Source organism: Calonectris borealis, chromosome 3 (genome assembly GCF_964195595.1).
Source record: "Calonectris borealis chromosome 3, bCalBor7.hap1.2, whole genome shotgun sequence".
Classification (NCBI taxonomy): Eukaryota; Metazoa; Chordata; class Aves; order Procellariiformes; family Procellariidae; genus Calonectris; species Calonectris borealis.
In genome coordinates, this window is record NC_134314.1 from 42161356 (window position 1) to 42177378 (window position 16023).

At 37.1% G+C, this 16023-nt stretch overlaps 1 protein-coding gene across 7 annotated transcripts in view; it reads right to left on the reverse strand.

Moving 5' to 3' along the window:
- MDN1 (midasin AAA ATPase 1) overlaps nucleotides 1-16023 on the reverse strand; it is a 107271-nt gene that overhangs the window by 12812 nt on the left and 78436 nt on the right. For all 7 annotated transcript variants that reach the window (XM_075145470.1, XM_075145471.1, XM_075145469.1 and 4 more), the window contains 21 exons: nucleotides 15886-15995; nucleotides 15439-15512; nucleotides 15054-15249; nucleotides 13399-13558; nucleotides 13083-13229; nucleotides 11063-11189; nucleotides 10039-10144; nucleotides 8816-8931; nucleotides 7063-7542; nucleotides 6280-6506; nucleotides 5776-5922; nucleotides 5377-5549; nucleotides 4844-5005; nucleotides 4571-4708; nucleotides 4202-4343; nucleotides 3069-3238; nucleotides 2696-2839; nucleotides 1883-2018; nucleotides 946-1262; nucleotides 525-686; nucleotides 42-143 (listed from right to left, as the gene is read on the reverse strand). In XM_075145470.1, the coding sequence (XP_075001571.1) occupies nucleotides 42-143; nucleotides 525-686; nucleotides 946-1262; nucleotides 1883-2018; nucleotides 2696-2839; nucleotides 3069-3238; nucleotides 4202-4343; nucleotides 4571-4708; nucleotides 4844-5005; nucleotides 5377-5549; nucleotides 5776-5922; nucleotides 6280-6506; nucleotides 7063-7542; nucleotides 8816-8931; nucleotides 10039-10144; nucleotides 11063-11189; nucleotides 13083-13229; nucleotides 13399-13558; nucleotides 15054-15249; nucleotides 15439-15512; nucleotides 15886-15995 (3536 nt within the window). The remainder of the gene's footprint in view (nucleotides 1-41; nucleotides 144-524; nucleotides 687-945; nucleotides 1263-1882; nucleotides 2019-2695; nucleotides 2840-3068; nucleotides 3239-4201; nucleotides 4344-4570; nucleotides 4709-4843; nucleotides 5006-5376; nucleotides 5550-5775; nucleotides 5923-6279; nucleotides 6507-7062; nucleotides 7543-8815; nucleotides 8932-10038; nucleotides 10145-11062; nucleotides 11190-13082; nucleotides 13230-13398; nucleotides 13559-15053; nucleotides 15250-15438; nucleotides 15513-15885; nucleotides 15996-16023) is intronic.

Here is a 16023-nt window from a genome sequence, read left to right on the forward strand (position 1 = left end):
TCAAATTAAAAAAAAAAAAAATTTGAAAGGAAGAGATGAACCTGAGTATTTTTTCTGCTTTGCTTCTGAGAAGCCATCCGGGCCATGCGTGTGGATTCATGGCCTTCTGATTGATTTGCACTTGAAGCTCCACTTCCATATTCCTGAGAGACCAAAAAAATTGCAATGGTAACTAAACAGGGATTTAGCAACTGTTGTAGACAAATTTGAGAAATTAAACTGCAATGCAATGCTACCTTCTATTGTGAATGACGAACAGCTCACAACTGCAAGTATTACTCTTGTGAAGAGCAGACATGACAGTTCAGCAGCTCAACAATTAGCCTAAACTTACCACGCAATTTTCACTGCTATGAAGGTATCTACATGGTCTTCAAATTTTTTCAATGAATTTATAACTGGTGTTCTAAGAATTGAATCTTAAGACACAATTCTTAAAAATATGGCAGCAATTCCTTGATTGTAACTTGAAAACATATTCACAAGTTCAGCATTTTTAACTAGGACACTTCCATGTAATTTACCTCTTTAGACTGGTCTCTTTCTGAAGCCTCTCCAGCCAGCTCAACAGCACTGTCACTCTGCAGGTTTTCTTGCCCAGTCTGCCCCTGTGTTTCATGCTCCACTCTTTCCTCAGGCTCAGGGATCTGTTCATCCATCTCTGCATTATCTTTACCCTCTTCTTCCTGAAATAACATCAGTTTATTTTAACATTCTAAAAAACATCGGGAAACAGAAGGCCAAGGAGGTAACAGGAATACAGATGACAGAAATACACCAGTTCAATAGTAAGCACATGTCTTATCTTGATGAAGATTTTCACTAACATTACACCTACTCAATGTCAAATTTGTTTCAGAGTATCATCCATTTCTTAAGTCTTGTATAAGGTAATTTAAAAAAAAAAAAAAAAAGAAAATCAGGCTTTTATTTATTATTCTCTACCTGAGGTTGAAGGCCTTGGTCAGCAGCAGGGATTCCCTTATCTTCAGCAGATTCATTTTTTTCCTCATCAGGTGGTTGTGACTCCTCTTCTGCTGCTGCATCGTCAGTGTTCCCTGCATTTTCTTCTTGATCATCAGCATCTTTGTCCTCTTCATTTTCCTTCTCCTCTTTATCTTCAGAAAGACCTTCTTCAGCTGGTTCTGCATCTTGATCATCTCTTTCTGTCTCACCAGTATCCTCTTCATTCTGTTCTTCTGTCTTCTCTGCCTCACTTAAATCAACAGGTTTCTCATCTACTTCAAAAGCATTCTCTTCTTCTGGATTAAAATAATCAGAAAGGTATACAAAACTTTCAGTTAAGTAAAGAGACAGTGAATATTACAGATATTTGGAATAAAACTGCCCAGCCTATCAAAAAAATCTTAAAGAAAATATTGAGAATTCTATACATAGAATCTGTGATTTTCTTTCTACAGCAGATGATAAAAGTTACAATTGGTTTGTAACTAACAACATAGCAGGATGAACTCCTATTAACTTCCTTGAACCTAATATTCTTGAGGGTCAGTTGACTTTGAGGGCAAATGCTTGTAAGTATCATAGGAAAAACTGAAACCACAAAAGCAACTGGACAATTAAATAAGGAGCTTCTAGCATAAATTAGGGTGTATCACTTGGATCACATGAGAAAGCCTGCTCCACAGTGTGCATGAAAGGGCAGTAAAGGAAAATGCTGTAACGTTAAGTTCTTATCTGGCCTGCATTTGGTATCTTGATATTTTGATACACAAAAGTGAATTTGCAGCTCCTTGTTATACAGAATCCTACCACCACCTCTCTTCTTTCTATAAAGAAAAAAGAGCTCATTATCTGACTGTTCCTCCCTATTTCCATTTGGCTTTCATCTGGGAATTTGTAGAGAGATTTTCAGCTGTACCTTCATTCTCTTCCTCCTCATCACTCTTCTCATCATTCTCCAGGTTCAAATTATCAGGAAGGTCCAAAGGTTCAACTTCAGGCTGCTTTTCTTGCTGGCCATGATAAGGATCTACTTCATTTTCATCATACTCACGCTGTCAGCAAAAGAATGGCGGAAAAAAAAAAAAGAACAGGTATGTTATAAGTGAGAGGAAAGGCAAAGATGAGAAATAAGATACTATTGCATTCTCTAGGGCACAGAAATACTGGATACAATATTACATTCTGATCAGTTAAAAACTAGTTTCCAATGGTACACATCCTTATGCATAAATAGCAGAAAAAGATTAATTTCAGCAAATGCATTTACATAAATTGTTGCTTCTTCAAAACAGCATGTTTTGTGTTCAGAATCCAATTTTCCTAGCTGAAAGATTCTGCATACTCTTGCATACTATGCAGAATCTTCAAGCATACTGTATACAGATTCTTGGGATAAGTCCCACTGACTTAAGATGTTTCTGTTGTTAAACACAATAGAAGAAGAACTTTTTAAGCTTTGTCCATCAAAACATCAATTCAGTGTAAAGCCTGGCAGCCATTACAGGTTCAGGTTAGTGCAAACGAAGTTATTTCTGGATTATGGATCACAAAATATACATATATTATAATGGATACAATGTGGTTTATTTTTACCTCTGAAACGAACTAACTTTTTTCAGTGCATTTCACTATTAAATAAAGAGCACTTCAAATTCTCAGAAACACATGATGTGAGCAACAGGAGATGGTTTAACAGCAAGATACTCTATGCAGTCCAAATCATTTTTACCTCATCAATTTGTTCATGGATTTTCTCTTTGTTTCCACTGTCCTCTTCTTGTTGCTCGTTTTCCTCATCCTTGGGAGGCTGTTTTTTATTATCCTTGTTTCCTGTGCCCAAATTGTCATCTTTTGCAACGAGCTCCGAATCCTCCTATTAACCAACAAATTCAAAAGAAACTCAATTATGCTACCTGCTTCTCAAAGAGTGACAAGACATCATCTCCTACAGAAAAAAAGACAACACTAAATAACTTCTGATACACTCAAATTATCCCTTTCCAAGACCAAGAGCTATGCAAGGAATTTCACCGTGTAGGTCACATCAAGTTAACAGAGTTTAATTCCTTTGCTATTCTTCTTCCCACCCCTTTTCTCTTTACCTCATCCATTCCTGGTCCTGTTTCTTCTGTTTTACTACTGGCATCATCGTCTTCATCTTCATCTTCATCCCCCCAGAGCCTCTCATCCAATTTGTCCTCAGCTTCAGCATTATCAAGATTTCCCATTTGCTTATCCAGCTCCTCCTCTTCATCTGAATTTTCATCATTTTCTGTGTACAGTTCAGAATGTGTTTCAGTACAGAAGAGATAAAGCTAACTTTTTTAACTTCAGAAACAAACAAGCAGTCATACTTAGACACCTTCATTTCATCACCCTACGCAGTTAACTGAGAGATGCGGAAAAAGACACACATGCACTAAGGCTCAGAAGAGCAGGTTCCTAATTATGTGGTTCACAGTGTTCTCTTGGACATATGGACACACACAGCATTCTCTCCCTTAGACTAACAAGTCCCAGGTGCAAAACTTGGATGATTTAAACCCTCTATTCCTTACCTTCTCCATCCTCTATTTTCAAAACGTTTTGGCATTAAACTGGGAGGGGGAAGGTCCATTCCACTTTATCTGTTTATTAGTTTGGGAATTTCCCTTCTTGTGCAGATGAACTTATTCTTGGCATTTTGTCAGAGATTTGAAAGTAGATTAACACTACCGTAATTTATAAGCCATATCAGTTTCAGATATTCAAGCTCTTACCCTTTGAAGTGAAGAACTGCTACCTTTTGGGTGAATAGCAATTTGAATGAATCTACCAAATGTTGCTATTTTTTCTCTTTTAAAAAGGTAAAGTTAAATTCTTTTCATTTCTTAAAAGTCAGCAATAGTTTCATTAGTCACATTTTGAAGTTACAACAGCCATATTCTCAAGTCTTCGGTTGATTTTCAACAGCTCCACAAAGTCAGTGACTTATTTTAAACTGCTTCTATAGGTCAGCTCACAACAGGAAGAATCATCTCCCTTCATTCCAAAACCATCACAGTGAAAGAAGAGAGACAGTATTTTCTTCGTACACTTCTTAGTATTCATATTAATACTTCATAGTATTCATATACAAAATGGCACTGCTCTGTTGTTGAACACTGACTTTTCAGTATATGCTTGATTATATAAAAGTATCAACCATTATTGGATTGATCTATAACGTAAGTTTGCCATAGTGGAAGGACCAAACCTTTTTTCTCCTGTTCTCCATCATGCATTTTTCCTTCAAAGTCTTCCGACATTTCAATTGCATTGTCTTCTCCTTCAATGTCTGGTTTAGCATCTTGATCCTCTTTCTCCTTCTCTTCACCCTTTTGAAAACTGTCTTCTATCTGAATTATTGGTAAAGCCAAAAATTACAATGGATCTTGCTTATATATTAAAGCTTACTTAAAGTATCACAACAATATTTATAAGCTTATATGCAAAGATAAAAGCCAGCCTAAACAGGAGACTGAAGGTAACTTCATGTTTCTTTTACCTGAAACATCCACAACACGGATTTCAAGGGCTTTTTCAGTTTTACTTGAATTAAACAAGAACAACCCCAAACACTTGCCTGATCTTCACTTTCTATTTTGTCGCTCACATCCTTCTTGCCTTCCCCATCTCCAATACCACCGTCCTCGTAATCATGAAACTGTGTTGCTCCCTCTCCAGCTTCATCTTCAAGTAATTCTTTTGGCAGACAAAACCCCTACAAAGGCAAACAGAAACTCAAAACTTCCTGTATTAGTAAGTACATCTTTCAGCTTAGTTTCTACTTAAGACTTTTGTATACATTAAATATATGCTTACCATATATCAATTTCTGTTATCTCTAATAACTTACCTTTTGGGCAAGCTCTGTAAAAATGCTAGTTAGAACAGAAAGCAGTTTTCCAGTACTCCTGTGAGATGCCAGTGAAACAGTGAGGTAGAACAGGATAAGGTCTGAATACTTGCAGAGCATGGGCTTTAGACGCACCAGCAAATAGCAGGACTGGTCGAAGAACTGCAGTTAAAACCAAAGAACAGCTGTCAAACACGATTATGTACATTCTGAGATGCACCTCAGAAAGGGTGATGATAGAGACTGAAAACAGATGCTCAAACCAGAAATATCAGTAGGTGAGTTTAAATACAATTTCTAAAATGTCTGGAGCTTCTTCTAGATTTTCACAAAAACAAAAACTTTTCCTTCTTACTAAGGGAACATCTGGCTTTTGCACTACAGAAGAGTACCTATATTTGGCCATAATTTCTCACATGCTTCTAGTTCTAAGGTATTGGACAATAAGAAGCAATGCACATTTAACCAAAGTTCAAAATTCCAAATCTTTTTGAGACCCTTAAGCCAAAAACTCTTGAGAAGAACAATTTCACCTTATGTTTATCTGAAGTGTAATCTTCCCCATAAGATTTCAGGTTCTCCAGGAGTTCTGAAACCGCTAAAATTGCCTTCTGCACATGCAAAGAATCCAAATCGGCAGAGAGATCTTCATCCAGAAGCTTAGTTATATGTCCTGCTTTAATCACGTCAAATGAGGCTGCATCCTCTTTGTTTGAAATACATAAAAAATATCGAAATCAAGTCAGACATTCTAAAAATACTATAGCAAGCAATCTAGAAATATCTATCCTATCTGCTTAAATAGACAACTTCTATTAAAATGGCCATTTCCTTGTGTATTGGTACCTCCGCTAGACGCACAGTTTAAGGAATTTTAAAGTTTGCATAGTTTAAACTCTCCACCTCCCCCTTAAGTAAATTAACAAACGTACCATTTTCCTCTGGAGATTTTTCTTCCTCTTTTCCATCCTCCTGTTTTCTCTCTACCAAACACTGGATGGCATACAGAACAACACGGATAACAGTTTCCACTTTTGCTGAGAAATGCTCCACAAACTCTTCGTCTGACCGTTGATTTCCTTTTGAACCATACACAGGCAGTTTTACATAGAAACACATTAAATTGCAGGTTACTACATTTCCCCTATGCAAGGAGCATGATAAGCACTGTGCAATGTTTACTACATAGTTCTGCTAAAACCTCCTTGCTAATCCTGACCTACAACTATGGTGTAAGATCTGTCATCAACAGTGACTAAAGGGGAAAAAAATATTACTGCACAAATAAAGTCTGGACTAAGTTTTGGAACTTTGAATTTCATCAGGTGTTTCTGGATATCTGAATGAACATGGAGCCATCTTCTGCAAAAACCAAACTTATGAATTCTTATATCTTTATCTAAATTACAAAACAGGCAGAGAAGAATTGTCCTTACCACTGCAATTTGACATGGAAGCAAGCAGCTGTGTTCTCCAGGCTGTGAAATCTGCAGATGTGTTATTAACAACTTCTTGTATATACTTTAGGCTCTTGACTAGGGCCATCTGATTTGCAGCTTGCCTGTCTTCCCCATTTGGAAGAAATAGGAACTCTATGCCTTGTAACTGAGCTGAGACTTCCAGCAAACAACTCATAGTTGATGTGCAAACTTCAAAATCTCTCCTGCAACAAGAAATACCATAATACTGAAAGAAGAACAAACAGTTCAATTTAAGATGAAGCCTTTTCTCGGGGCACGGATGGGGGGGGGGGGGGGGGGCAGCTGACCTCCATCTTGAACTTATTAAATAAAAAGTTTGGCAACAAGCAGATGTGCCACTTATACTCACACTGTTTGAAGCAGAGAGAAAATGAGAGGATTATTATTATTAAATAGGCTACAGATTTCTTTTAAAATAAAAATTTCTTCATTTAATTGTCATTTGAAATTCACCTCATTAACGAAGGAGCTATGAGGATGAAATCCCAGGAGACCAAAGACAAACTGAGAAGCTGAGATGGACCAATTTTTTTCTGACTGGTCAGGGAGAAGACACATACATTTGTTTAAAAAGCCAGGCACTGCATTTTGCAAGAAAAACGAACGGAAACAAGCTTCAAGAGCACCTAAACACACTTTTCAAGATACGCATAGGCAAAAATTTTCAAGATGATTTCACACATCTTATATGAACATAAAACATACAGAGATTCAATTCCATGCACATGTAGAACTCACCAGGAATAAAACAAGGTCTCACATGACTGTTGTCTTATTTTGTCCACTTCTGCTTTCATTGCCTTCACATTTGCCAGCATTGCAGTCAATTGCGTAGCTAGCTGCAGCCATAACTGATCCTTATTTCGCATCCTGCATCCAGGAGGCAGTTGCTCAATTGTTACTGGAGACAAGTATTTTAGCTCTGAGGGAATTAGGTCAGGTATTCCCGTAAAAACATTTCCCATTTCAGGTCCTGAACTCTGAAAAATGTTTGTTTTGACATCTGTCCTTTCATCGTCACTACACTTCATTAACTCTTCTTTTGGGCAGCATTGTATAAACCAAGACAGCTCCTCAAGAACCATCATGCACTGCATGGAAAGTTGCTGCAGTTTGTCAGTCCAGTGTTGAATACTGTCTTGAGGAGGAAATGCTACATTATATTCTCTGTCAGCAGTCAACCTAGAATCTATTTCTTGTATACAACTCAGGAGGTTCCTGGTTAAGAAGAAAGAAGGAAAAGTTACAATCACTGAGTGTTATGTTATACTTCTCTTCTAAAAGCTCAACCTTCAGACTAAATTCATAAAAGATCTAGATAATATGGACTCAGTGGAAGTCAACCTTTTTCTGGAAAAACTAAAATGATAAGTTTGGGGGTTTTTTTTAAAGTTTTATTTAGTGAATTTTTCTCTCCACTGCATATGTTTGAGTTGTCCTGAAAACAGGGCTTGTGAAATTTCTCAGAATCTCACCATCTTTTCAAACAATCCTTAAACTCCTGGCCTGATACTCAAATATTGTTCATTTTCTCCCATTATAAAAGCAAATCAGATTCTAACACACCTTCATTCTCTAAAGTGCTGTGTAACAATCAGCTCCTAACAAATGATGAATCTGATTTTCAATGAAAGTCACAGCAATGCAGATAAATGTCTTAGAAGTTTTACTATTCCTGCAACTGTAAAGTTGAGGAGTTTGTGTTTTGGGCTTTCGTTTGTTTTGTTGGGGGTTTTTTGTTTGTTTTTTTTTTTCAAGTTTCCTGGGGTTAATATAAATTTTGCACCAGTAATCTCCAGTCTAGATTTCCTTCCCTGAACAAAGGAAATAGCTCCTGACCTAACCTCAAAAAGTTTTATGGATTACATTAGTGATGAGCACAAATATACAGACCAGTGGAGCTTGCAGTGAAACTGATGAGTCAAGCAATAAGAGTGAAAAAATCACATCAGGTAAGAAAGATTTCCTACACACTTTTACAGTTTTGACATAAGATCTAGTATCTCCCACCTTTCTAGAATTTTTCTTTGTAAGCTGTTGAGTTTTTCTTCATTTTGGCTCAAAGTGCCATCCAGATCATTTATGTGCTCCAGATTAAACCAACAACTTGAACATAACCAAAATTAACTTAGGCCAATACCAAATGAGAGAGATTTAACAATATATAGGTTTAACGGTTTAACTGTGTAATTAACTACAGTAATTATTTCATGGTCTTCATGTATGCCTAACTTGTTTTCCCAAATTATTTTGATTCAAAAATATTGGCTGCAATGACATGATAAACAGTATCTAAAGTCCTTTTTTTTTGCCTACCCCCAACCCCGCCTTTTAAAATCTTTTCTATCTAAGCTTAATTGAGGGGAGGAGAGAAATGGGGAAGTAGGGGGAAGAATTTTATTTTCTTCTACCTTATTTTCCATCTTTCTGAACTGAATTGCTTACTGCCAAACTCCTTGCCAATATTTAAATGTTGGAAAATGCAAAATACCTTAGTAAGATCCACTGTTCTGTCAATGCAGTAAGAGATCGTCTCTGTCTAACAAGCACCTGCATGAGGTGTGCAGTGAACCCTTTGCACCGTTCAATGCTACCTAGTCCGATATCCTAAAGAAAACAGATACAGAAAAAGTGGGAGGGAACAGTTAGATGAATAAGCAGACAACAACATTCTCTGTGCCTCCATTTCATTTCACTGAGCACACTGAAAGGTTATGGTTTAATTGAACAAGTCTTAAAATGTAGACCAAAATTATAGTTATTACAGTTTCCCCATCTTCATTTTTCTGCATCTTCCATATATGTCCTGCATACAAATTTGATTTTTAAGTAGCTTCTGCAACAACAGTCACATTAAATTGTATTCCACTGCAGCAATTCTTATCAGGAATTTAGTTCCAATGGTAAAGCTACTTTACATAAATGATGATTAAAATCTAAAGAGATACCAGCCTAAGTTTTTACATTCATGAACATTGCTAAAACCACTTCCACAATTCATTTTACCAGATTTACTGACAATTACTTTCACGCTTTTCCTTAGAAGGGATCCCATTTTAAAGCTTAGAATAGATGTTCACAACACAGAGCAAAACTGATAACAGCTACGTTCCATTATTTATGGCCATTATCAGCTGTGATGTTTGACAAGATCATGTTGTAAAACAAGGGGTGAAGCATAGGGAGAGGAAGAGCATCTGGAAGAGATCCTTTTTCCTGGAATACTGGAGAAGTGGTACTGATTTGGCAGAGCTCATTTGTTCCTCCTACTGATTTTAGACCAATTTTTAAGCAAGGAAATATATCAGCACTTTTTGTGTTAGACACAGGCTCCAGTTATGCCCCATTATAAATCTCAACTGATTTTTTTCATGAGCACCAACTAATCCTTGTTTTCCTAACAAGTTTTGATTCAGCATTTCGGGAGTTTCCTTCATGGACAAAAAGTAGCAATTTGGGATCTGTTGGGATGAAATATACTGTACATTGAACACATCATTAACTTAGTTCACTAAACTGATACTGTTCATCATAAACCAACGGATTTTTAAAATGCTGCATTTAATGATGGATCCCAAAATATCATATTTTATATCATATTACAGAACATAGCATTATCGCACATCACCTTTTTACTGCTAGAAAATTTCAGTCCAAACTGGTAAAATAAAGTTAACAGAAGTAGGATTTCTATTTTTACTTCGGTGTTTTTACCTTGGCAGGTGCTAACAATGCTGTCTGAAGTCTACAGTGGCGTGCAAGTGACCGATAGAAGTACTTCTGGCATCCATCCCAAGCAGAAGAAATCTCTGTCAGCAACCTGACAGAGCACAAAAGAAAGGTATATAATTTCAGTACCTCAGCACACTGGAACTACCAGGTCAGCTCTTCAACCTAACAGATTTGGTTACAATTTGTTATTTTGCAAATGCATCTTGTAATTCTTCATTTCCTCCACAAGTGTTCTAGTCTTAAGAAAACATTTAATTTTTAAAATAAACTCTAAGGAAACCCTAAGCAATAGCAGCAAAATCTCTACCTTTGAGTATCATTCAACAATTAGATAGTGATGTAGTTTTTTTCTTCCCCCCATGCAGCTAAATCCAGCTTGATAGGGAAGCCTTTATTTTGGCCTTGATGAAAGATATGATAAACTAAATCCTCACATCTGAGGAGGACAATAACCAGCATGTCTCAATGACAAAAGTCACTTGCTGCCAGAAAAATAACAGAGAAACATCTGAAAGAACACCTTTCCTTTAGGTAAGTTTTTCCAGAAATGCCCACTTCGAAGTCTACGTATTTTCTCACGAAATATCCCATTATTCAATGAAGACAAAACAATTAAGTAATTCCTGTAAATTACAACTCATCTTTAATAAAAGCACTAGCAGTCTACATTCTAATATGATGCTACCAAAGCATCCCAGGCAAAGCTGGACGGTGGAGGGCTAACTGAAATCTAGTTCACAGAAACAATCAAACTGAGGGTAGAGTTGTCAAAAGTGCAAATTAAAAAAAAAAAACAAACCAAACCAAAAAACCCTCGTTCAGTTGTACGTGCCAGTACAGTATGTATGGGATTTTCAAACTGAGAAGTAATGGGAGGAAGGGAAGGGAATATGTAAAATCCTAATTGAATTACAGTCCAGAAATTCCAGTCTAAATCCACATACAGTAAATTCTATACATTACAGCTGCAATTCATACAATCTAAAGGTTAGAAATATGTACATACGTGGCATCCAGTTCATGTGTACAATTTACTACACCTAATGCACTATGCAAGTCCAGTGGACGTAGGTAGAGTATTTCATGATAGTCTTTTGAACGGGACCAAGACAGACCTTTCCGGTATGACAAACCTGGAATGACATTTGAACACACATCCTTTTATGCCCCCATTCTTTTATATTAAAAATGTCACTCATACAGTTGGTGTTAAGACATAAAATCCTCTGATGTAGTTTTTTTTCCTGATGCTGTCTGATTTTGACAAGTCTTTAAACATGCCGCAAGTTTTGTAATGTAAGAACACATGGTAGCTTAGCTATCTTCAGCTGAACATAACTGAAGAACACAGCTGAAGTAAGACGAACATAGACCTGTGTGTAGAAAGGAGGTTGGTGGTGGTGGCCAAGAGAAAAAACAAAAAGCCTTGAACCTATAAGGCAGGCTACAGTCTGAGAAAGTTACAGCTATTTTTAAAACTGGATTAAACATGTTCATTTCTCCCAAGTCAATTAATACACTCCTTTCAAAGTATCCTAAAGGTAAGCAGAGCCTGTAAGAAATACTCATTAGCTATTTAGGTTATGTTGCCATTTTTCCAAACAAAATGGAGAACAAGTCTTAAGAGAAACATTTTTCACTGCTTCTGGTCCTTTCAGAAAGCTGAGTTAGGGATCATCACCTCATTTTTAAGACATGAAAAGGCTGATGAATGAGGAAGGTAAAGGTGTCACCTGAAATCAAAGACAGAGCCCAGTAAAGAATTCAAATCCCATGTGTTAACTAAATCATCACAGTATGTCATTCCTCCAGTACACACTTCACAGGGCAGCAATGGCAGATATTCCTTTGGCACCAGTGGGTGCAAAAAATGCCAAACACAGGAAAAGTGTATGTGCTGCAAACTTCCCACTTAGATTCACCTGTGTTTGCAATCATCTAAATACAAAAGGACCTTAATCTTCTGGGAACTATTTATTCAGTACACACATCAACTCATTTAAGTAGCATAAACTATAAACACTCAAAACTACAACTGAAGCCTCCTCCCACCTCCCAGAAAGCATTTAGGATGTTTTTGTTTTCATTTACTTTCCAAGTGTTGTGACACTTTGAGTTAGTTTGTTATCAAAATCATGCCTTCCTGGAATGCTTAACTTCATGTTTCCAAGCTCCCTTCTGCAACCATGAGGAACAGAAATATTTTTTTTTGTTTATTTGTTTTCTCTCTCTTTTTTTTGTGTGTGTGTGAGAGAGAGAGGGGTTCTCGGGATCACTGCAGGCAGTTCTGCTATGGCTTCCAAGAGAAGCACCAAAACACTGAACTCCCTTCATAAAAGAAGAAAAAACTGGCAAAGTTACATAAATTTCTACTTCTGCCTATGACTTAGCAGAACGCTGTCCGACAACTGTTTCTAAACTGCTCAGTGACTAAGAACAGTTGATGAATAATTTAACATAACACCAAAGAAAAGGCAACAATTAATAGTTTGGGTAGGTCCTTTACCTTAAGACTAGCAAGGGGAGCAGTGGAGACTAGGCTGCTGAACAGGGTGCCTCCAAGGATTCCCATCAACAGACCCATTCAGTCTCCATAGCTCAACCACACCTCTGCCAATCTGATCTCTGCCAGTCTGTTAATCAAGAGATGGGCTCTCATTCTAATGAGCTAACTTAATTTCAGTTCTAGATCAGAGAATGGATACAAGATAGTGAGCTTCCTTCTTGTTTCTAAAAGCTGGGCAGTGACTTCTGACTGGAGAGAAAGTAGATTTCTGCTTCAGAAAAGCTACTGTTGTACATCTAACAGAATGTAAGACGAATAGAAGGTATTTGAAAGGGCTAACTCACCAGGCCTCATAGTCAACAGCTGAAGAGAAAGAGAGATTTAAATGCTTCTATGTATTAGTGGCTCAATAACTTCAAGAACATAGTATTATGGGTGGGTTTAGATGTATTGGCAAAAACAGTAAAATGCTTAAGAACTTCGTACTTTTAAACCAAGCACATTTTTAGTCAAAGCTCACCTGTTTTAGCAAGGATTTTAAAGAGATCTGACAAAGCCCGTTGTTTTTGCATCTGAATATGCTTTGCCTCCGATTTCTGCTTCTCCTTATCTGCTGTCTGATCAAATGTTAAATTTTGCAGTTCAACTACAGAAAGAATGATACCACCTGTATAGAAGACAGCGGGGAAAGGTAAGAGATGTGAAAATTTAACATACACAAAGCAGCCACAGGAAGACAGTCTGGGAAAGGAACTATATCTCTACACTTTTTCCTGATTTATTCCATTTATGTTACAGAGGTCAATTATGATATGGAAATCACAAGAATACTTAACCTGTGAACTGGTCAAGATTTTCCACCAGACTTAAGAATGAATTATTTTCTGTAACTGTTGTACACATTTTCTTCATTTTTTTAGTAAGCTTAGGCAGACGATACTGAAGAGATTCTGTATGAAATGTAATGCCATCTTGACATTCTTCTGGGAGTACCCTCTGAGAAAAAAATGAAAGAAACAGTCCACTTATACACCCATACTCAAAGCTGTCCTATTTGACCATTAAGAGTAAATCACTGCAAAAACAAGGGCTAAATTCTGCATTCATCTGAAACCCCAAAACATGCCCACATGATCCTCTGAACAGTTCAGCACCAACACTTGAGGAAAATCACAATATATGCATGTCAGGCATACATTAGTTTTGAAAACAGCCAAACAAATGGAAGACGCTATGATCCTGCTCTCTTAGGTGTTTGTCATGTCCTCTTTCATAGAGGTTATCACTGCCTCAGGACAGCTTCCTCAGCCTTCCAAGCTCAAAGGCACATTAACCTAAATCACTAACGCCCTCAGGTCATTAGATAAGAACGCCATCACTTACTTTCCACTAAACACAAATTTAATTGCATTGCTAAAGAACAACAAAACCAGTACGCAAATAGAAATTATTAAATAACAGAAGTAATGCTCCAGCATGTCGAAAGCTAATCCCTAGGGTTTGTTCAATTTAAGTTTGCATGCATCTTGTTTAAGGAATGAAGACAACATGAAACTGCAACAAATGAAACCAACCACCCTGTTAACTATGGGTAACAGGTTTGCAAACAAACAAACAAACCACCAACTAACAAACCAAACCCACAACCAAACACATTAGATTTGCATCAGATTTCTGCCTCTTCCTTCTACCCTCCTGACTATCACAGGACAAGAGCAAGATCAGCCACCCTCCTGGTCTGAAGAAACTGAACAAAGCCTTGGAAACTGAGAGTAACTGAGCATTTCCCACTCACCCCCAAATTCTGAGGAAATACGATTGTCTCCTTACATCTTATTAATAAAAACTAATGGATGTGAATAGGAATCTATTTCAGGAAGAAAATTAGTTGACTTCCTCTTTGAGCTGGTCAACTTAGAGACACACTAAACTGTGGCACTGGGGAGTAGGATTTACCACATATCAGCTAGTCCAAGGCAATTGTTTGCAGTACATGAGCTGTCAGCCAGTGTAGTGCATTCTCCTATCAGGATTCAAGCTCAAACTAATTTTATATTTAATCAGAGCTTATATACGCACAAATCCTACAGCCTCATGATAATTTATCTGGGTCCTTGTTTAGGGAAAAAAAAAAAAGGGTAATAATAATTTCACCTCCCAGTCCATATTACTGCACTAGTAGGGAGGTAACAAATTGCTGCAGGCAATATGCAAGCAACTTGGAGATGAAATGTGTAACTGCTATCATCTCTACATTAGAGCATAGATATTGTGCCAAATCGATACAGAACATGTTTGTCTTTCCATGCTGCATTCCCACCCATCTACAGTGTTTCATAATACTGAACACAAGTAAGATCAAAAATTTGATGATATATTCAACAGATTTGACACTTACATAAGATTTTTCTGCATAAATCAGTGAAAAGCAACATATAGATGAGAACAGAGAAAATACCCTTCCCACACTTAGAATAAAGAATACAGTCACCTTGGCAACATCTGTTCTAGCAGACAGGATTTTTCTTAATGTGTTGTTTAGCCTCTGAACTTTGGTCTCTTGGTTCTCAGATTCTTCCTGCTTTTGCAAGCAGTCCAGCTGCTCCTCCTTACCAACTTCCACCAAGGCAGGCCGACATGGCTCATCCAGAACAACTTCAAACTTCTTCATGAATTTAAAGAGGGTCCTAATTACCAAAGGAAAGCAGAAATGTTACTAGCTTTTATAATCCTGGAAATCTCTCAGCTGCTGGAAATAAATGTTTCCACTGTGTTATGAGCAGAAGAAACATTCTTGCATTCAAATTCAACATCATAAAGAAATCATCTAGAAGGAAGGTTCTAAATACGGAACTTAATTCCAAGCTCTGAGTTACCTGCGTATTTTTTCAACTGATTGTTTTATAGCCCAGAAGCTGACGTCATTCCACTTTGAAATTTTCACAAATTCCTATTAGGAAAATAAATAATCGATGGGATTACTTATATAAATGCAATAAAGTATTTGCATATAAAAGATGATCTTTAAAGCTGATCAGCTATGATGATCTGGCAGTCTTAAAATGCAAGACATCTTAGTAAGTGAGCAAATTACTGCATAGGCATCTTATTCTATTAATATATATGTTTATGCTAAAGCTGCTGTGTACCCAAATGTTGTGAAATCCAAAGGGGCTTCACTACTGGGTAGAAACCTCCATGGCTAAATGGGACTGACCAAACATTAAAGACTTCAACCAATATTATATACAAATTCAAATAATATCTGCTCCACTGTTCCTTTGATTAGATCAGTATATTGTCTGAGCAAAGCTTCCTTTTACCTTAAGTTCCTTTTCTATAGGTTGACGAAGTTCAGTGATTCTGGCCTCAACACACTCTGAAAACTGCTTATAATAATTGTATAGATTCCACAGGATGCTGCATAGAATGTCTAGAAGGGACAGACAATAACAAGCTTC